At 45.5% G+C, this 21,636-nt stretch overlaps 2 protein-coding genes and 8 non-coding genes across 10 annotated transcripts in view; 1 reads left to right on the top strand and 9 right to left on the bottom strand.

Moving 5' to 3' along the window:
- Positions 1 to 716: 716 nt before the first annotated feature.
- Positions 717 to 19,237, bottom strand: RPL4 (ribosomal protein L4). Its single transcript, XM_073618302.1, has 10 exons — positions 19,089 to 19,237; positions 15,298 to 15,469; positions 12,244 to 12,350; positions 11,875 to 12,013; positions 9,794 to 9,918; positions 6,198 to 6,327; positions 5,926 to 6,082; positions 3,934 to 4,017; positions 3,611 to 3,731; positions 717 to 945 (listed from the first exon to the last, which is right to left on the bottom strand). The coding sequence occupies exons 1-10, from the start codon at positions 19,089 to 19,091 to the stop codon at positions 778 to 780; spliced, it is 1,206 nt and encodes a 401-aa protein (XP_073474403.1). The 5' UTR covers positions 19,092 to 19,237; the 3' UTR covers positions 717 to 777.
- LOC141135741 (small nucleolar RNA SNORD18) lies at positions 2,692 to 2,761 on the bottom strand. Its single transcript, XR_012243599.1, has one exon. It is a non-coding gene; the product is annotated as a small nucleolar RNA SNORD18 (small nucleolar RNA).
- LOC141135746 (small nucleolar RNA SNORD18) lies at positions 3,812 to 3,882 on the bottom strand. Its single transcript, XR_012243604.1, has one exon. It is a non-coding gene; the product is annotated as a small nucleolar RNA SNORD18 (small nucleolar RNA).
- Positions 4,104 to 4,173, bottom strand: LOC141135743 (small nucleolar RNA SNORD18). Its single transcript, XR_012243601.1, has one exon. It is a non-coding gene; the product is annotated as a small nucleolar RNA SNORD18 (small nucleolar RNA).
- On the bottom strand, positions 9,042 to 9,111 carry LOC141135742 (small nucleolar RNA SNORD18). The gene has a single exon (XR_012243600.1). It is a non-coding gene; the product is annotated as a small nucleolar RNA SNORD18 (small nucleolar RNA).
- Positions 11,750 to 11,818, bottom strand: LOC141135744 (small nucleolar RNA SNORD18). Its single transcript, XR_012243602.1, has one exon. It is a non-coding gene; the product is annotated as a small nucleolar RNA SNORD18 (small nucleolar RNA).
- LOC141135763 (small nucleolar RNA SNORD16) lies at positions 12,106 to 12,207 on the bottom strand. Its single transcript, XR_012243617.1, has one exon. It is a non-coding gene; the product is annotated as a small nucleolar RNA SNORD16 (small nucleolar RNA).
- LOC141135745 (small nucleolar RNA SNORD18) lies at positions 12,438 to 12,507 on the bottom strand. The gene has a single exon (XR_012243603.1). It is a non-coding gene; the product is annotated as a small nucleolar RNA SNORD18 (small nucleolar RNA).
- Positions 15,556 to 15,654, bottom strand: LOC141135761 (small nucleolar RNA SNORD16). The gene has a single exon (XR_012243616.1). It is a non-coding gene; the product is annotated as a small nucleolar RNA SNORD16 (small nucleolar RNA).
- A 535-nt stretch (positions 19,238 to 19,772) lies between the features above and the next one.
- The window catches only part of ZWILCH (zwilch kinetochore protein), a 109,433-nt gene continuing 107,569 nt past the window's right edge, over positions 19,773 to 21,636 (top strand). Inside the window, exon 1 of the mRNA XM_073618294.1 lies at positions 19,773 to 19,878. Coding sequence (XP_073474395.1) covers positions 19,799 to 19,878 — 80 coding nt within the window. The 5' untranslated portion in view covers positions 19,773 to 19,798. The remainder of the gene's footprint in view (positions 19,879 to 21,636) is intronic.

Here is a 21,636-nt window from a genome sequence, read left to right as displayed (position 1 = left end):
GAACGAGAGCCGCCGGAAAGAGCCGAGGACGGGCTCTGTGTATTTCGGCCCCGGCGGCGCCATTTTCAAATCGCGGTCGGCGATTTTGAAGATATGCCAGCTCGGGATCGGCGTATAACACGCACCTGTGACTTTTCCCTGATTTTAAGGGGAAAAAAGTGCGTGTTATACGCTGATAAATACGGTATATAGGCGGTCCCCTATTTACAAACATCTGACTTACAAACGACGCCTACTAACAAACGGAGGTAGACAACAGGAAGTGAGAGGAAATCTACCCCTAGTAGAATTGGGAAATACACTTCTGTAAGAGTTATGGGAAAAAAGGTACCTCCACTGATGCCATCACCAAGGCTCGTTTCCACAACAACCCAAAATTTTCGAAATTCAATTGTCATTGGGACAGAAAGTGAGGTGAAATCTTCTGAACAGGGGCACAGACAGCAAAACAAATGTTATTGGGACGTTTACCCTTCCCTATGCTATCCAAAAAACTTAAAAATTGTTTTTTTTTGGGCTGGAGCTACACAAAAAAAAAGGTAACTGTTCCAACTTAGAGAATCTCTCTCTCTATCACCTTGGAAACCACTTAACATTTCACCATAAATAGGCAAATGTGAGAAATTTGCTACAAATGAGCATATTGAAATATGTTCCAGTATTTTAAAATCTGATCTATACAACACTTTAATAACAAATGTTTTCAACACCAACAGTTCATATTAAATGGTATTTTATTGGTGACAAATGTAAAGTGCTGAACTTCTTTAAGTCACTTTAAGTTTTCCTGGCTGCCTTGGCTTTTACTGCCTTGGCCTTTGATGCTGCTGCCTTGGCCACTGCCATGGGGGCAGCAGTTGTTGCCTTCGCCGCTGGCACGGGTGCTGCTGCAGGTGCTGCCTTGGCGGCTGCTACGGCCTCCCTCTTCTTTTGTTTTGTCTTAATCTGTAAAGAAAAAAAATAAAAAACACATTTAAAATAGAACAAGGGTAAAATTTGCTATAAACCTAACCCAGATCACAACTCCTTACCCAATGAGCAACTGACAAATTCATATTTATGGCCCTGATACATGTAGAAAATCTTTTGAAAAATGGTGGTTCTAACCCAAAGTGTAAAATGTAATTATACTCCTTCAGTCTAACGATGTGGTGTGCTGAAGCAGCTCTCTGGCTGCAGGCATCTATGAGTGGCTGGCTGCCAGGTTATCGATTCTCCAGCCAGTTCTATTGGCCGGGTTGATATAAAAGGTCACTCCCACGCATTGGGAGTCCGCTTTGGCATTGCCAAAGTTCTACAATGAGCTGGCAAGGGTTTTGTGACCGGTTTTAAGAGACCCCATCAGACTTTTGCATAAATGTTTCCTCCTGCCTGGCAGCAGTCATGTACACTGGATTATGCATGCAGAGCTCGTGTACATTTACAGCACCCTTTGTGATGTGGCTCCTGCGCACACGCTCAGTAAACAATGCAGCCAGCCACTGAAGTGGCCAAATATTGAGAACCAAGAAGGAGCAAGCGAAGATGGAAGTACCCTGGAAATGCAGGATCAGTGACATCACAGCACAGGTGTTAATGTGCAGGTACATACTAGCACAATATGTGAAAAAAAAAAAAAAAATTATATATATATATATATATATCTCACACAGCAGCCTTCAGCTCCTCTGCATTGTTGGGTCTGGTGTCTTTTTCCTCTTGACAATACCCCACAGATTCTCTATGGGGTTTAGGTCAGGTGAGTTTGCTGGCCAATCAAGCACAGCGATACCATGATCATGTGACCAGGTATTGGCTGTGTGGGCAGGTGCCAAGACCTGCTGGAAAATGAAATCTGCATCTCCATTAGGCTGGTCAGTAGAGGGAAACAAAGTGCTCTAGAATTTCCTGCTAGAGGTCTGCGCTAAATTTGGACTTGATAAAAACACAGGACCATCAGCAGATGACATGGCTCCCCAAATCATCACTGACTGTGGAAAATGTTGCATTTCATTAGGAAATCGCGGTCCCAGAGTCTGGAGGAGGAGTGGAGAGGCACAGAATCCAAGTTGCATGCGGTCCAGTGTGAAGTTTCCAGAGTCAGTGATGATTTGGGGAGCCGTGTCATCTGCTGGTGTTGGTCCTCTGTGTTATCAAGTACAAAAAAAAACCCCAACCAAGTATTGAGCACATACTTTTCAGTAAGCCAACATTTCTGTATTAAAATTCCTTTGTCTCCTGTAATATAGTTTTCCCGAGATACTGAATTGTGTTTTCACAGCTGTAAACCATAATCAAAATGAAAAGAAATGCTTGAAATATATCCCTGTGTGTATCGCATCTATATAAAATATTAGTTTGACTTTGTGAATTGAATTACTGAAATTAAACTTTTTGATATTCTAATTTTATGAGATGCACCTGTATTTTTTGCTGCCTAGGGCAGAAAATAAAAAAAATAATAAAACCTCCAGGCAACAGCTAAAGACAAAAAAGGTGGTGCACCAAGAATTACTTATGATGGGCCAGAAGTTCAATGAACTAGCAAAACCAGCTTTGGCGGCTAAAAGATTTTACAGACACAATTCTGCAGTATATTTCGCCTCTAAAGATTCTCCCCTAAAGTAATTTGGGGGAAATAGTCATCACGTAGCTTGACTTTGAAATCACGTGCACAAAACATTTATGTAAAGGATCCAAGGCAATTCAATGTAGCTCAGAACTTCCACAAATATCACAGAGGTTCAGAAACACGGACCAGAAGTGGAACTCATCATAGCTACAGCCAACAATCCATCAGAGCCCAACTAAGCCCCAGGGAAACAGCTGGATACACACTTCAAATACACAGGTGACCCGTCATCTGTTCAAACATTTGTAATTCTACCCTGTGGGCCAACATGAACCAGGGCAGCGGTAGACAACCTCAGCCCTCCAGCTGTGAGGAAACTATAAATCCCATCATGCCTCTGCGAGTCGCAATTGTCAGGGTCTTGCAGGGTCTCATGGGACTTGTAGTTTCAAAACAGCTGGAGGGCCGAGGTTGCCCACCCCTGAACTAGGGTGTTGCAAGTGGAACTTGCTACGTTCCTTTGTGAGGATACAGCTTTGAAAGTATTAAAGTAAAATTATATTAAAAATATTTAAATACACACACCCCAGAAATCCCTTCAGTGGCAACACAGCAAAACAGCCAGTCACGCGACCAGACACAGCCAGTCACGCGACCAGACACAGCCAGTCACGCGACCAGACACAGCCAGTCACGCGACCAGACACAGCCAGTCACGCGACCAGACACAGCCAGTCACGCGACCAGACACAGCCAGTCACGCGACCAGACACAGCCAGTCACGCGACCAGACACAGCCAGTCACGCGACCAGACACAGCGCCCATATCCCGATCTCTGCTCAGCTGTATTCTGTGATCATAATGATCACAGGATCGGCCTGCAGCGCACCTCGTGGCTGCGCTATGAGCACTCTTTTCTGAGGGACGTTCCTGAACATCCAATCAGAACGAGGAAAGGACCACCCAGCCATTTATGTGCAGTGGCCGGGTAGGAGGTGATTAAGAACAGATGCCATTTCAAGCACACACACATTTTAGCAGATCTTCCCAGCACTTACATTCTCTTGCTGACGCAGGATGGCGTTGCGTTTGGCAGTCTTTGCATATGGATTCAGCCTCATCATGATTCTCAAGTTCTTCAGTGGGTTCTTCTTGAGTTCTCTGCGCTTCACCTTCTTACTGAAATTTCCAAACATGAACACACATTTAATATTTTCAGTGCCTAAAATATTTATGTAGTAAAACAAAGCAGTTGGTTTAGGATCAGACCTTCAATTAAAGTCACAGAGTTTCATAAACACGGACCATGAAGTGGAATTCATCATTAAGAGCGAGTTTGAACAGTTCTAAAAACGGGCAAAAAAAGATGAAACCAACTTACATTGGAGCGCGCAGAGCCTTCTGGATCTCTGGACTCTTCAAGATTCTGCTCAGATCTGTGTTTGTCATTTTGTGCATTGGGAGGCTGTGGAAGGAAGAATACATACAGGAGGTCAGAACTAGAGAAACACTCAATGTGAAAAAATTCTTGCAAGGATTTAAAGGCGACTGTAGCTCAGAACTTCCACAAATATCACAGAGATTCAGAAACACGGACCAGAAGTGGAACTCATCATGTCTACAGCTCAAAATCCAACAGTGCTTAAAAATAAAAAAAAAAAACGCCAGGCAAACAGCCAGTTACACACCTTAATTACGCAGGTTAGCCGTTAACAAGCAGGGGGCGCCAGCCAAGTAGTAATAGTAAGTTATGCTACACTTAGCTGGCGCCCCCTGCTAATCTCCTTTACTATTCAGATTTTACTTCCAGCTATTGCTATACTACAAATCACAACTGGACTTAAATACACCCCATCAAGGATTTACTATTTGCTCATATTATAGCTGCATCAGTCTTGCTCTTAAAGCAGAGTTCCACCCAAAAATGGAACTTCTGCTTTTCGGAATCTTCCTCCGCTCCGGTGTCACATTTGGCACCTTTCAGGGGGGAGCAGATACCTGTATAATCCAGGTATTTGCTCCCACTTCCGGGCATAGATAGCTGCAGTATCCGCGCATATCTATACCATATCCACCTCCTCCACCGCCCCCCGCTGTCTTCTGGGAGAAGAGACAGGGCCCAGTGGAATGGTTCAGCGCGACTCACTTCCTGATTCCCTTACCGAAGATGGCGGTGCCTCCACCCGGGAGACAGATCGGCTTTGGGTGCCGACATCGCGGGCCTCCCTGAACAGGTAAGTATCCATGTTTTAAAAGTCAGCAGCTGCAGTATTTGTAGCTGCTGACTTTAAAAAAAAAAATAAAATCTGGCAGAACTCCGCTTTAAAACCGCCAGCAACCCTCTGCCGCTGTGATTGGACATTCAAATCACTTCTGCTACAAAGGGAAAATCGCTAGATGAAAAGATCCACACCAGTATGATACCTGTGGGTGCCGGCATCATTCCAGTATAACTACTGAAATCCAAGGTCATCCATGGATGTCCTACAGGCAGCAAGTAGTTAAAAGGGACATTAAACATAGGTAGGCTTTAAAAGATTTATAATCCTGTTTAGCCTCTTATGATTTATACATTTCTGCCAGACAGCACATCCAGGTGGTTGATGTCAATTTCTCCGTTAGAGAATAAGTGCTGACTAATTTTTTTCAATTTAACTTTAGTTTTTTTTTTTTTTTTTAAATCAAAATGCAGGAATGCACAACTGCAATCTTTAAAAACAAGGCAAAAAAGTATAGGGCCACACAGACCATTAAGGGCCCGCTCACACTGGAATGCCATGGGAAACACGTGTTCCGTGCCAGTTCCTCACACTGCACTTATGATCTGCAGCGGGTGTCAGTGCAAATTTGACACCCCAAATGCAATGGATTTGCCTGTACTAGATCGCACAATACAAAAAGTACCACGAGACCCAGTTCGTGTGTCCAAAAGTAGTGCATGCAACTACTTTTGTTGCGGTGCCATTTCAGCCCATTCAAAATGAATGTGGCTGAAAACGCATTGCACAGAACTGCATGTAAATGGCCCAGCATTCCTGAAAGATTCACATGCAGATCCTAGCGTGAATAACCCCTAAAATCTTGTTACATCTCTTTAACAGCTCTGAAATTAAAGTGGGAGTAAACTCCCATACTTGAATTTTATCTATAGGCTAGATTCATTATAGACTTACCTATAGGTACATACAGCTCTAGTACGATGGTTAAACCTTGGCACCCCAGATGTTTTGGAAACTACATTTCCCATGATGCCCCTGCAGTGTAGCTGAGCATCATGGGAAATTTAGTTCCAACACATGCGGGGTGCCAAGGTTCACCATCACTACTCCAGTAGAAGCCACCTTTGAATGCACCAGTGTTCTGACATACATACTTGTAGTTTGCCTTTAGGGTGGCTGGTTTGCGCCATGTGCCATAAAGATCGTCCAGTTTGCGGAAGGCGCTTTCGGTCCAGATGCAGAACCGTCCAACGTGACCACCGGGAGCCAGCCTTAACAGATTCAGTTTGTTTACATTAAGGAGCGCAATTCCTAAAACGGTAAAAACCGATATGGAAGCTCATTCAAGTCTGTATTCCACAAATATAAAAAATTTAGGAAAATTACTGAAGCTGGAGATTATGGCTTCCGTTTTAACTGATCGTACCTGGGATGTTTCTGAAGGCTTTAATGATGCCATTATCTTCATTGTAGATGACGCAAGGTCCTTTGCGTTGAATGCGACGGCGGTTTCTCATCTTACCCTTACCAGCACGCATACGTTGGGAAGCATAGACCTGAAACAAAAAGAATGGCTAGTTTAGAACAGACTGCATCACTGGCCACACAGGGGCCCTTGCCTGACCAAACAGACTCAAAAAGCAACAAGACCTTAACAACATTAATGTTGAAGAAACCAAAACACACAGAACCTAAAATGCGGAAAAATAGCCATTTACCACCAAGTCAACAACACCAACTCACCCTGCTCCTCTTCCTTTTGGGGTAACCAAAGGCTTTGTCCTTGGGTCCCTCCTATTCTCCCTCTATGCCTCTTCCCAGGGCCAGCTGATAACCTCCCATGGCTTCCAACACCACCTCTATGCCGATCTCTCATCACACTCAACCCCTCGATCTCCTCACGGATCACAAACTTACTGAACAACATCAGTATGGGATGTCACACCACTTTCTCAAACTGAGCTTGTACCATCTCTTCCTCCCCGATACCAGCCCCACGACTTCACCATTAAGATCAACGGCACCACCATTGGTTCCTCCACACGCCAGGGTGCTGGGTGTAATTCTTGATTCAGACTTCCCCTTCAGTCCTCACATCCAATCACTGGCTAAATCTTGCCACCTTAACCCCCGCAACATCTCCAGAATTCTCCCCATTCCTGACTAATGACACCACAAAACGTATCCACTCCTTGGTTATTTTCCGCCTTTACTGCAACTCCCTCAATGGCCTACCCTTTCCCCCATTGTCTATTATGAATGCTGTTACTAGATTGATACACCTGACTAACCGATCGATGACTGCTCCTCTCTGCCAATCCCTTCACTGGCTTCCTCTAACCCACCGTATAAAGATTCAAAATTCTAATCCCAACATACAAGGTCATCCACAACATCGCCCCCAGCTACATCACCATCTCATCTGCAGATATCGCCCAAATTGTCCCCTCCTTCCAAAGAACTTCTGCTCTCTCATGCCCGCCTCCAGGACTTCTCTAGAGCATCTCCCATCCTCTGGAACTCCCTGCCCCAGTATGTCCGGTCAGTCCCTGCCCACCTTTAGGAGATCCCTGAAAACTCACTTATTCCGGGGAAGCCTATCCCACACCCACCTTACAACTGTCCCAGAGCCCCCCCCCCCCCCCCCCATCATTCCCTGCAGCTATTACCTTTTGTACCACCAACCCCTCCCTTTAGAATGTAAGCTACACAAGCAGGGCCCTCCTATATTTGAACTGTATTGGAATTGTGCTGTCCCTCTGCATTGTAAAGCACTTCGCAAACTGTTGGCACTATATAAATCCTGTATAATTATTTTATATAGATGTGTTGTGTTACACAGCGATTTCAAGCATTTAAAATGTTGATTGCTTACAGCTAATGAAAACCCAAAAATTATCCTAAAAAAAAAAAAAAAAAAAAAAAAGATTACAGAAGACAAAAAAAAAAAAAAATATATAAAAAAAAAAATGTTGGCTTACTGAAATGTCCATGTATAGCATAGTATGCACTCAGTACTTGGTTGGGGCTCCTTTTGCATGAATTACGGCATCAATGCGGCGTGGCATGGAGGTGATCACCCTGTGGCACTGCTGAGGTGTTATGGAAGCCCAGGTTGCTTTGATTATCATCTGCATTGTTGGGTCTGGTGCTCTAGAATTTCCTGCTAGAGGGCTGCTCTGACTTTGGACTTGATAAAACACGGTGGACCAACACCAGCAGATGACGTCTCCCCAAATCAGACTGTGGAAAATGTTGCATTTCTTTTGGAAATCGCGGTCCCAGAGTCTGGAGGAGGAGTGGAGAGGCACAGAATCCAAGCTGCACGAGGTCCAGTGTGAAGTTTCCACAGTCTGATGATTTGGGAGCCCTGTCATCAGCTGGTGTTGGTCCTCTGTGTTTTATCAAGTCCAAAAGAACCCCCAACCAAGTATTGAGCACATACTATACATGGACATACTTTACAGTAGACCAGCGTTTGTATTAAAATTCCTTTATTGGTCTTCTGTAATCTAATTTTCTGAGATGCAGAATTGTGTTTTCACTTGCTGTAAGCCATAATCAAAATGAAAAGAAATGCTTGAAATATATCCCTGTGTGACGCATCTATATAAAATATGAGTTTCACTTTGTAAATTGAATTACTGAAATAAATTAAAAAAAACTTTGATATTGTAATGTTATGAGATGTGCCTGTATTTTTTTTAAAGAGTCTCGGTCCTCATGCGCAAAAGGGACACAGCAATCATACTACACATGTACACGCGGTGCCCAATTTTATTCTTGCCTAGGGCAGAAAAAAAACCCACACACCACTGGGTGCAAAATACACATAATTATATATATATATATATATATATATATATATATATATATATATATATATATATATATATACACACATACACACACACACACACACACATATATATATTTACACACACACACATTTACATATGTATGTGTGTATTGAATTGTATTGTCTGCCCTAATGTTGTAAAGCGCTGAGTAAACTGTCGGCGCTTTATAAATTTATACACACACACACCTCCAGGCAACAGCTAAGACCAAAAAGGTGGTGCACTAAAAATTGTGCCCATTGTCAAATCTAGCTTTGGCGGCTAAAACATTTTACAGACACAATTCTGCAGTATATTTCGCCTCTAAAGATTCTCCCCTAAAGTAATTTGGGGGAAATAGTCATCAGGTAGCTTGACTTTGAAATCACGTGCACAAAACATTTATGTAAAGGATCCAAGGCAATTTAATGTAGCTCAGGACTTCCACAAATATCACAGAGGTTCAGAAACACGGACCAGAAGTGGAACTCATCATAGCTACAGCCAACAATCCTTCAGTGCCCAACTAAGCCCCAGGGAAACTGCTTGATACACACTTCAAATACACAGGTGACCCGTCATCTGTTCAAAGATTTGTAATTCTACCCTGAGATCCAACATGACCCAGGGCAGCGGTAGGCAACCTCGACCCTCCAGCTGTGGTAAAACTACAAATCCCATCATGTCTCTGCGAGTCGTGCCTGTGATTGTCGGGGTCTTGCAATGTCTCATAGGACTTGTAGTTTCAAAACAGCTGGAGGACCGAGGTTGCCTATCCCTGAACTAGGGTGTTACAAGTGGAGCTTGCTACATTACATTGTGAGGATAGATACAGCTTCTAAATATTAAAGTAAAATATTTAAATACACACACCCCAGAAATCCCTTCAATTGCAACACAGCAAAAGTATTCTTTTAAGAAACATTTGACTAAACCGACTGAGTTTAATTTTCCATTTATTTTCAATTTTATGAAAATTAGCAGGTGGGGCAGCAATCTTTTGGTAGACAACTTTTATTTGGGGGAAAGCGGTTGATGGCTTTCATTTTATTTTTTTTTTAAATGATTTTCAGTAACATTTTTTTCATAAAATAGGGAATATATATATATATATATATATATATATATATATATATATATATATATATACCCCCCAGCGTAGAGACTACCATAAGCCTTTTACCTTCTTGATGTCATTCCACGCTTTGAGCTTCTTCAGCAGCAGAACGGCCTCCTTTGTCTTCTTGTAACTTTCGACTTTATCTTCAACCACCAATGGAACTTCTGGGATCTCCTCAATGCGGTGACCTAAAAATAACAAAATGTGGAACACAATAGGTTACAGAATAAAATTCTAAGAACTTCGTTATGTATTTTTATAAACACTAGAATCCTAAAAGAAAAAGCGCTTTCCATGGGGTCAATACATCTGCCATATAACAGGATGGATTTCTGTTCCTGTGTGCGATCAGTCAACAGGTCACAGGCTTCTGTATGTGAAAACAAGCAGCAGATTGTAATGGTGTAGACCATTGACAATTTCTGGGAACAAGACTTCAAATTAGCTGCACTCACAACTTTAAAAATGTAAGTACTGTAAAGCCCAAAAAAAAAAACAACCAAACTTTAGTTGAATAGAGTAGGAAACAGCACAAGCAGACACTGCTTTTCAGTCTGGAAGTTTCGCACACCAATGCTAGCCAATCAATGTGGCTGAACACCGGTACCTGGGAAGAAAGAATCAGTGTGGAGCCGCCTTGCAGGCCATTGAAGCTGAGGCACGTATTGTGGACTTCGAGCCCACTTAAACCTGGAGCCACCCCTCAATGCAAAATTAATTGCTCATTTTGCTAAGGGAATATACTTTATTTCTCAATCCTGCAGGCTGTCCCCTCACATGACACTGGTCCTCAGTTTGCAGCTCTGTCATCATGTACAATGTAGGACCAACAGGTCTACACAGAGGATGCCGAGGGTCCACCTATATACACCAGAGCACTACATAGTAAAAAGAAACCACTTGCCAAGGGACTGAGAAAAGGGCACGTGCCACCCCATTTATCATCCCCTAGGCCAGGGGTCTCCAAACTATCAAAACTGCCAATTTAATGCTCTTCAAACCTTATGGGGGCCATTGGAGTAGAAAATGCTCTGGTATTGGTAGGAACAAAAAAATTATATTGGTGTCTGAGGAAGAGTGCCCCATAATTGGTGCCAGTGGGAGAATTAGTTCACCATCTTTGAGGTTCATGGAAAGAAGTGCCCCAAGGGCCAGATAAGAGGCAAGTGGAAGGGCCAGATCTGGCCAGTGGGCACCAGTTTGGAGACAAAGTAGAGGCTAATTTTTTTTCTCCCCCCCAAGAGTTAGAATTTAAAGTGGTTATGAAGGCTGAAAGTTTTAACCTTTAAGAATTCTATGTATGAAGGTAACACTTCTGTGTGTTGCTTGAACCACAGCACCCCCCCCCCCCCTTTAAATACTTACTGAGCCCCATCTCAAGCCTGCATGGGAGATGCAGCTCTCCCAGGTCTCTCACTGGCCAAGACAGCAACAAAAGTCATTGGCTCCTACTGCTGTCAATCAAAGCCAGTGAGGAGGGAGCAGAGGGCCAGTGTTCTGCCAAAAACTACAACTCCCCAAAATCACCATCCAAGTCACTTCCAGCGACTCCAGCAGCAATAATTGGAGACTGACGAATTGGCTACTTTCACAGAACACCAGCAGCGTATACACTACGGTACCAATGCTGCTAAGGCTGTTGGGATTTGCAGTTTTCCCATTGACAGAACACCGAATAAGTGACGTGGTGAGGTGGGTCAGGGAGCCTTGCACAGGCTTTTATATATTTTTTTAATTGATTGCGACAGCTAGCAGGGGGAGAAGATCCCCCAATAACTGTAAAAGCGGAGGGGGGGGGGGGGGGGGTCGGAAGCAGTCCTTTCAAAAAATGTTTACACCCATATTCAAGGTGCAACATGTTATGAAAGGGGAACTTCTCCTTTAGCTAGCCTACTCCAACATGTGAAGGTTGTCTGACTTGTGCTAGCCGTTTCCTGGCTATATGCTGGGAGTAATCTGAACACTTATACAGGAACACATGTTTTGGACATGCTACAGATATGTTATACAATATAGAGACTCATCAGAACTTCCACAGAAATCACAGGATTCATAAACACGGACCAGAAGTGGAAATCATCATATGTAGCCACATAGAAAACACCTGAAATGAGAACTGTCACTAGTATCCATTTACCACTTACCTTTAGACATGATGAGCGCAGGCAGGGCAGAAGCAGCCAGTGCAGAGCAGACAGCATATCGCTTCTGGGTTACATTGACTCTGCGGTGCCAGCGTCTCCAGGTCTTTGTTGGGGCGAACATACGGCCTCCTCGACACATCTAAAAGATCCTTATTAAGGAACACAATTTGTAACATCAATAGGGGAAAAAGAAAACTTCCACTTTCCAAAATGTTACCAAAAAAGTCATCTTGCTCAGAAATGAAGATTACATCAGCCATCCTTCACCAGCATTATGACAGCAGGCAACTGTCGCTAAGTGAGGAGTAAGACGCAAATTACAACATCACAGCAAGCCGCAAAATTCTGAAATTTCTTTAGAAAGGATACGTTTCCAAACGCACCCTGGCCAGAACGGTGCGTTCCACCGCCGCGTACACGGGGGATACGGGCGACAGCCCTTCCGGTTCCCCATGATTCGGCACTGGTCTGGTGACCTGGAAATGAGGGGAAAAAAAAAAAAAAACGCCATCAGCAAAGTAAAATATTTATTGCATTTCAACTTCTAAACGGTCTGAAAAGTTTTCATCAGAACTTCTTGACAATCATTAGTTTCAGAAACACGGACCAATGAAGTGAAGCTCATCACGTTGAAAGAAAACATTTCCGCAAGAAAAGTTAAAGGAGTTGTAAAGGCAGAAGGTTTATTTTAATGCATTCTATGAAGTTAAAAAAAAAAAAAAAAAAAAAAAAAAAAAAAAGTGTAGCAGCCCCCCCCCCAAATTACTTACCTGAGCCCCATCTCTCTCTAGCTATGTCCATGAGTATCTAAGCCAGGGGTCTCAAACCGGCAGCCCTCCAGCTGTTGGGAAACTACAAGTCCCATCATTCCCCTGCCTGTGGGAGTCATGCTTGTAATGTCTCCTGGGCTGTCAGCCTTGCAATGCCTGATGGGACTTGTAGTTTTGCAACAGCTGGAGGGCCACCAGTTTGAGACCCCTGATCTAAGCCATCCGGGACACTCCTGATTGGCGGAGACACAGGAGCGGCACCATTGGCTCCAGCTGTTGTTAAAGTCAGTCAATCAGGGGAGAGGGGACGAGGCTCAGAATGGATACATGGAGCTCTGACTCGGCTCAGGTGCCCCCATAGAGAGCTGCTGAGTGGGCACTCGATAGGAGGGAGGGGCCAGGGGCAACAAAGAGGGACTTGAGAAGAGGAGGATCAGGGCTGCTCTGTGCAAAACCATTTCACAGAGTAGCCAAGTATAACTTTAAAAAAAAAAAAAAAAAAAAAAAACGCTACAATCACTTTAAATACAGCTCAATAGGTGCTTGCTGATCTGAACTACAAGGTACTTGGGCAGACTTTACCACACTGAAAAGCGATTTGTGATAACTACTCTTCAGACTTTGGTTGACAGCCGGCTTACAGGTGCCGAGCAAGCAATACTTCCCCCCTCATGCATGTTTTTTTTGTAGGGTTCCACCGATACCAAGCATTTGCACTCATTCATATTCTCCGATACCTGAAACAGATACCTTTGCGGTTTAACTTTAGCCTATACAAAAGTAAATGGGCTCAAATCACACTTCAAAGAATCACATGCGATTTGAAGACTGTGGTGAGATTCCTGTCCGAATAGCATGCGGTTTCCCCCATCCATTTTGTGTGAACCCAGGATTGTCATAGAGACTTCAGCCCAAGTTCACACAGAAGCGGTGTGGGAAACCACATACTATATGGACAGGAATCGCACCGCATTCCTTTTCAAACCGCCTGCATTTGCAGTGCAATTTGAGCCCATTCATTTTGTATGGGCTCAAATCGCACCACAAAGGTATCAATACTGGCGGGTACTTGACCGCAAGTAATGGTACACGTCAGTTAAAATAAAAAAATAAATAAAAATGGTGTCGGTGTAACCCTATGTTTTGGGTATTTTGCCTAACATTGAACTGCCTTGTTGCAAACTTCATAGCCATGTTTAACATGTGGTTGTGGTGCAGTCCCACTAACTTCAAAGGGCAAGTGACTGGCGTTGTTGCCTTTCAAACGCAGCACGATGGGTAGGAATTGCAACAAAGTACTGTTCCCATAGCAATGGGAACTCGCCCCTCTGACAGCCATGTAAGTGTTGGGAAGTAGGTGGGTTAAGTTGTGAAAAACAAGATCAACTGCCTGTTTTTACCATCCCTCAACCACCAGTGTGTACTCCAATCCCAGACTATCTACTTAGCAGCTAAACCTGGGAGTGGAGCTACCTCGGCCACATCAATTGAAAGAATTCTAAAGCCCCCTTTATACTTTTGGTGCTGTGGAGCTCACTACCTCAGAAGCAACAGGGACCCCATATATAATCTACTGGCAACCCCTGTAGACACTAAATGGGCCAGCCCCAAAGTGCAAGGTGGTGCAAAGGATCAGAAGCCCAGCAAAGAATCAGGTGCGAGGAAGACCATGCTGACTTCACGGGCAGAAAAGCAAAATACAGAGACGGGGTGGTGACAACGATCTCCACCTCATACAATCAGAGAAGGCTTTGCATTCATTAAGGAAACAATGAGGTTGATTTACTAAAAAGTAGGGCTGGGGGAATAACAAAAAAACACAATTCAAATCTTGAATAGAGTTGAGAGGTCAAATCGATTCAAACTTTAAGCAAATCGATATTTTTTTCTTCACCGCGCCGGTTTTGAGGGGCTGCGGGCAGGAGTTTTTAGGCAAGGCCGCGGCTTCGGCCTAGTCCGCGAGGCCGGACGCCGCGGACTAGGCCCCGCCTAAAAACTTGATTCGAATCGTGAAGCGAGTTTTTTTTAAAGAAAATCTCTCAGCCCTACTAAAAAGGCACAGACTGCAATTATTGCTCTATAGTGCATGGGTGCTCAACCTGCGGCCCTCCAGCTGCTGCCAAACTACAAGTCCCATCATGCCTCTGCCTTTGGAAGTCATGCTGGTAACTATCAGCTTTACAATGCGTGTGTCCCTTCCCACCAATCAGCTGAGCCTTCCTCACTGATACAACTTCAGCTCCCCGGCCCCCTTGCTTTTCAGAGCTGAGAAATCCTGTGAAAATTCTGCACTTTGAACAGATGTAGGGAAAGAATGCTATAGATCAGGGATATGCAATTAGCGGACCTCCAGCAGTTGCAGAACTACAACTCCCATGAGGCATAGCAAGACTGACAGCCACAAGCATGACACCCAGAGGCAGAGGCATGATGGGACTTGTAGTTTTGCAACAGCTGGAGGTCCGCTAATTGCATATCCCTGCTATAGATAATCTGGTACAACTTTATGCAGTCTTTGTTTCATCCGTTTATCACTAGAGGCCAGTCACTACACTGGGAAAAGGTTTTACAACCACTTTATATGCAAGAAACGGTCTAAACCGATTCCATTTAAAGTCTACACCCCCCCCCCACCCCCCGTCAGATTACGTACCAGCAAGCTCGCTCACTGAAAACGGCTGCCTGCTGTTCTTGCGCAGGTTGGTGTGAACAAAGTTGACTATATCTGGACGTATAGGAGCCTTGAACACCGCGGGCATAGTCACATTTTTGCCTGACGTTTCCCCCTTTTCGGAGTAGACCGTGATCAAAGGACGAGCGCAGGCCTGGGAGGGGGGAGGGGAGAAATAAAACAAGTGGTCATATACATGTTCATAACAAAAAACACACTTCACATTGAGAACACACACAATGCTCAGACTCGATTATCGTCAGCCCTCAGTATCAGCATAATGACAGTAGGCAACTGTCACTGAATACCAGGTAAGGCGCAAATTACACCATCATTGCATTGGAGGGGAGAGAAAACACAAAATGTGTACAAAGATGACATCAGGATGAACTCTGGATGTGGAGAAGTCAGTTTTTACTGCAGAGCAATGCTCAGCGATACAATGTATCCTTATAAAGAATGTAGACATGTCACTCATTCCTGGGAGCCAATCAGACGCTGAGGATGTGTACAGGAGGTGGGTGCTTACCCTATAGGTGGAGTTCTCTAGGACTTCATTTCATATGACAACACAGGACGACTGTATACAAATCTGTCAATCTGATTGTGTTGATAAAGTAACATTCGTGTTACATTGTTGTATGTATAGCGCCCTCACTTCCTATATGGGCACTCGACAGCAGTCGTACGAAAAGTTTAGTTTGCCATAGGTGCCAGAAGGGGGGGGGGGGGGGATTTCCTGTAGGTGTCATGGGGATCACTAAAGCCGAATGGGGTGAAGCTCCGCTTATTTATGGTTTTGACAGGTACCATCCCGCACTTCCGGTCAGATCTGAGCGAAGTTTGGCCCCCTGCAGTCATCTGGGACACATCACAGGCCCCAGAAGACTGCAGGAACATACAGGAATCGCAGCAAGGCTCAAGCATGCGCAGTGGGGAGCCGGCTGTGAAGCTGTAAGGCTTCCCTGGCAGTTTTTCTTAGTCAAGATTCCGGCGACCCTCACCGGAAGCCCATTGAAAAATCGGCTCAGGTGAGGACAACGCTGGATCCCTGGACAGGTAAGCAAGTGTCCTAAGTGTTGGTAACCAAAAATAAATCCTGTTCCCTTAAAGCAGGTTAAAAAGCATAGCGCTATCTAACCTGTCCCTCTAAGCTGTAAAAAAAAAAAAAAAAACCTGGCTGATCCTGCCTGGCTCTGCCCCCCCACCCCCCCCGCCTGTAAACTGACCACAGTTTATCATGGCTGCTGAGACCTGACACTGGTCTGTTTACGTCCCTCCACCATCCACTGTTACCACCCTCCCAGCTCCTGTGTCTATGTGAGCTGTCGCTGTCTTCAACCATCCTAATAACTACTTAGCCGCTGGTTTGGTTTTACAGGTAGTAGGAGGGGACACCGCCCCCCCCTCCCCCCAGTGCCTATCCAGGGTCGCTCGTGTGATCAGGAAGCCGGAGATCTGAGTTGGCAGTGGTTTACCATAGAGCTGGACGAGGACCGGATGGGTCCCCAGCCATCTCTATGACCCTGAATGGCCAGAGGCAACATCATGACGTCACTTCCCTCTCATGCAGATGTAAACACTGCGGATACCATCTTTTTAAAGGCACCCGGCTACCACTTTCTCCCGGGGCTCCACGGCGCCGGAAAGAAGTCCTCCCCTCCCTCCCATCTTCTGGAACACGTTACAGGCCCCAGAAGATTGCCTGGCCAATCACAGCACACAGCCGGGGTGCCCACAGTCAGAAAAGCCGGCACGGCTTCGTTCGCCCACATCGCTGGACTGTAGGACAGACGAGTGTCCGATTATTAAAAGTGAGCAGCTACACTTTTTTTTGGAGCTGCTGACACTTATATGGGTGGAACTCGGCTTTAATAGAGCCGCTTCGGCAGCGCTGGCCGTTGATTTCAATGGGCAGGGGGCGATTTAGGAGTGTTGCGGCTCCCCTAACACCCCAAAGAAGCTGCTTGGAGGACTCTCTCTCCCCACCAGTGTGAAAGCACTTGGGCTTTCACACGAGGCTTTTTTTTTTTTCCCAGGCGCTTAAGGCCTCATGTACACGGCCACTGCTAAATGGACATTCAGAGGCAGTTGGGTGCTTTTCAGCTGCCCCCTGAACTCACCCAATATTATCTTATGTGTACATGTACACAGGGTCGTTTAAGGCAGTTGCATTTAAAGGCTTTTTTTTTTAAGGCAAAAAAAAAAAAAATGAGTTCAGACGCCGAAGCTAAACGCGGTAACTCGCGTTCAGCCCCGTTTCGTTTACAGGAGTTTTTCATTTTTTTGGCTATTTTTGAGACGTTTCTAAAAAGCAAACGGGGCTAAACTGACATTTTAAATGTGGGGTATCTATCTGTCAAGTTAAATCGTTCAGGAGAGGTTGTAAAAATGCCCCCATGTACATGAAGCCTTACAGGCGCTATTTTTTTAGCGCCTGAAGAGAAAAAAAAAAAAACAAAAACCCTCCAGTGTGAAAGTAGCCTTAATTCTACTTAAGAATTAAGGAGGTCCAGCTGAAAAAATAATAATTAAGTCAGCAACTACAAACACTGTAGCTGCTGACTTTTAATAAGCTCACTTACCTGTGCAGGGTTCCTGCGATGTATGTCGGTCGGTCTCCCCCCCCCCCCCCCCCCCCAGGTCGATCCGTCCATCGGGTCCCGGCGCCGCCATTCGAATGAAGGGAGACAGGCAGTGGAGCCTTGCGACTTCACTGCCCGTTTCCTACTGCGCAGTCGTGAATGTGCCGCTGTGTTCTGGGACACACACAGCTCCCAGAACACAGCGCGCCCCCATTCCCCAGAACACAGCGCGCCCCCATTCCCCAGAAGACAACGCGAGGAGGAGAATAAGAATGAAGATCACCGCCGAGTAGGAAGTGGCAGATTAGGATGATCTGCCTAGCAACAGCCATTTCTGGCAAGTAATTTTTTTTGGATTTTTAGGAGCATTTTAATGTACATTTTTATTTTTAGGGCGGACCTCCGTTTTAATGATCAGACGACATCAGGGCATTGTCTATGGGGGGGGGGGGGGTGAAGTACTATAGATCAGGGCGCACCCCCAGGACCCATACACCTAAAGACTGTCTTCAAACCACGGCCCTCCAGGTGTTCAGGAACTACAATTCCCATCATGCCCAGTCATGTCTGTGAATGTCAGAGTTTTACAATGCCTCATGGGACGTGTAGTTCCGCAACAGCTGGAGTGGCGTAGTCTGGAGATCCTTGGTGTACAGGAATGAATGCATCCGGTGTGACTATAGGTACAGCATCACAGAGTGCATGCAATGTTACTATATATGGGGGGGGGGAGCAGCATGGAGTATGCATGCATCCTCTATCAGTGTTTAGGGAGAAGATGCATGGAGTATGTGCGGTGTCAGTCTATGAAGAAGGCAGCATGGAGGATGAATGTGGTCAGAGTCTCTGCATCAACATGGAGGATGAATGTGTTCCCAGCCAGAGTATAAATCTGCATGGGGTAGGATTGCGGCCTATGTGTATGGGGTGAGGCCGCATGGAGTAGGAGCGTATTCTCAGTCTATGGGAGTCAGTGTGGAGTCTATGCGGCGAGGGTGACACGGAGTATGGAGGAGGGGGGAGGCCTCATGGCAGACAGCCGGTCACACGCGGTGTCTCCGGCCTGGTCCTCCCCGCTCAGTACCGGGCGATATCCGGGGACCGGACATAGAAAGTTCCCCTCACCCTCCTCCCCGGTAACCCCTCATCTCCACCCTCCCGGTACACCGGGTCCCCCGCGCTCCTCACCATGCTGACGGCCGGGCTCAGGGCTGCTGCTCGATGGCGGCCACAGAGAGAAAAAGGGAGGAGCCTCGGCAACGCGGCGCTATATCCCCCTCCGCCTGAGAGGAAAAAAAAAAAGGGGGCCGCGCCTGCGCACTACACACCCGACGCCTCACCGGCACCGAGGGCCCCGCTACCCCCCGCTCATTACCGGGCCATATATACCGCCCGCGCCCCCCACTCTCCCCCCACACCAGGGTTTGTAACCGTCGGGCTAAAATATAATCTCAGTCATCACCAAACCCGAGCCCGAGGACTATTTTCTGTGTCGCGGAGGGATCCGGCGTTGATGACAGGGCAGGAAGTGACGTCTACGAGAATCTACAGATCACTTCAAATCAGTTAAATAAACAGAAGAATGTTATAGTGTCTCTGTTTGTGCGGATTTGTTTGGTTTTTAAGCTGTTTTGATGTATTTTATGGGTTTCCAGTAGTAGGGAGAACGGAGGTACTTCCGGGGGCGGAGAGACCCGGAAGTGACGTTAATATAAATCTACAAACGCTTTAAATCAGTAAAATCCAGCGAGCTGTGCATTCTAGTCTTTGTTTCGGTGGATGTTTTGAGTTTTTAAGCTGATTTTGATACGTTTCATAGGTTTCCAGTAGTAGGGAGTGCGGCAGTACTTCCGGGGCGGTGACCCCCGGGGGTGACGGGGCTAGCGCGCGCAGTTCGGATGGCGGAGAAGGAGGAGGAGGGGAGGATGTGGAGGGACCGGCACGGGGCGGCCAGTGAGCTCTTCTCCTTCCTCAGCGGGTGAGTGTCACCTCATAGGATACACCGGAGGAGAATGTCCCTTCTTCATTCTGTGGTATCCATAGCAACCAATCACAACTTTATCTGACTTTTTGGTTGCTATGGGTTACCACCATTTCCTGTTTACATTTCCTTTTTTTTTTCTTTTTTAAATTAACCACTTAAGGACCAGGCCTTTTTTTCTGACATTTGTTGTTTACAAGTTTAAATCAGAATATTTTTTGCTAGAAAAAAAATACTTGGAACCCATAAATATATTTATTATTTGGGGGTTGTAAGTGTATATATATATATATATATATATATATAATATATAAAATCTTTATTTTTTTTTAAGCAGAGGCCCTTGAGAATAAAATGGCGGGTGTTGCAATTTAAAAAAAAAATAAAACACTTTAACTGCTTGCCGACCGGCCGGCCGGCCCACACAGATGTACGTCGGCAGAATGGCGCAGGCAAATGGGCGTACAGGTACGTCCCTTTTAAATTTGCCGCCTTTCGGGCATGCGCCCACTGCAGGAGCGTGCCCGGGAACTCGATGTTCTCTGGCGACCGCGATTGCAGTGTGGTGCGTAAGAACGGGGAGATGACTATGTAAACAAGGTATTTCTCCGTTCTGCCTAGTGACATGACAGATCTGCTCCCTGTCATCGGGAGCGGTGATCGCTGTCATGTCAGTGGTACCTCCCCTCCCCCACAGTTAGAATCACTCCCTAGGACACACTTAACCCCTTCATTGGCCCCTAGTGTTTAACCTCTTCCCTGCCAGTGCCATTTACACAGTAATCAGTGCATTTTTATAGCACTGATCGCTGTATAAATGACAATGGTCCCAAAATAGTGTCAAAGGTGTCCGCCATAATGTCGCAGTCCTGATAAAAATCGCAGATCCCGCCATTACTAATAAAACAAACAAATAAATAAATAAAAATGCCATAAATCTATCCCCTGTTTTGTAGACGCTATAACTTTTGCGCAAACCAATCAATAAACGCTTATTGCGATATTTATTTTTTACCAAAAATATGTAGAAGAATATATATCGCCCTAAACAGGTAAAAAATTAGTTTTTTTTATATCATTTTTGGGGGATATTTATTAGGGGTGCTGAAATTAATCGTTGCATTCGGGTGTCCCCGATGCGGCATCGATGCATAAGGACCGGAAAATCGATGTGTCCGGTGACGTCATTACTAGCCCCGCCCCTCCCGGGAAAGCGCTCCAAGTGTATTTTTAAATGACTTTATTTTAATTAATGTTGTATTACAATAGATGCTGTGCCCCCTGCTGTATGTGCTTTTTAAAAAAACAATGTCGCTCTATACCGTATTTCGCCGTAGTAGTACAATCATGTGACTCCCGGGCCCGTCCCGCCCCTCTCCGCTCTCCTCTTCCCTCTCCTGAGTCCTGACGTCAGCAGGGATTTCTCAGTCCCGCCTCTCTTCTGACACGATAACTATTGTCAGCGGGCGGGACTGAGAATTCCCCGCTGACGTCAGGACTCGGGAGACACGGGAGAGGAGAGCGGAGGGGCTGGACGGGACGGGCCCGGGAGTCACATGATCGTACTACTATGGCGAAATTCGGTATGAGCTGACATTGTATTTTAAAAGCACATACAGCGGGGGCACAGCATCTATTGTAATATAACATTAATTAAAAGAAAGTAATTGTGGGGGGGGTTAGTGATGGCTGCATTTAATGGGCACAGGTGGCTGCGTTTGGGCACAGGTGGCTGCGTTTGGGCACAAGTGGCTG

The sequence above is a fragment of the Aquarana catesbeiana genome, linkage group LG03, assembly GCF_042186555.1.
Source record: "Aquarana catesbeiana isolate 2022-GZ linkage group LG03, ASM4218655v1, whole genome shotgun sequence".
NCBI classification, from domain to species: Eukaryota; Metazoa; Chordata; class Amphibia; order Anura; family Ranidae; genus Aquarana; species Aquarana catesbeiana.
The sequence above is the reverse complement of the archived record's forward strand: the minus strand, read 5'-3'. Positions and strand labels throughout refer to the sequence as shown.

What these genes read in the sequence shown, in the direction of transcription:
- RPL4 (XM_073618302.1), bottom strand. An exon ending in TTCAGTGAGCGAGCTTGCTG is followed by an intron (nt 12,351 to 15,297) that starts GTACGTAATCTG and finishes CCTCATTTCCAG; the next exon opens with GTCACCAGACCAGTGCCGAA. An exon ending in AAGGCTCTGCGCGCTCCAAT is followed by an intron (nt 3,732 to 3,933) that starts GTAAGTTGGTTT and finishes TGGAAATTTCAG; the next exon opens with TAAGAAGGTGAAGCGCAGAG.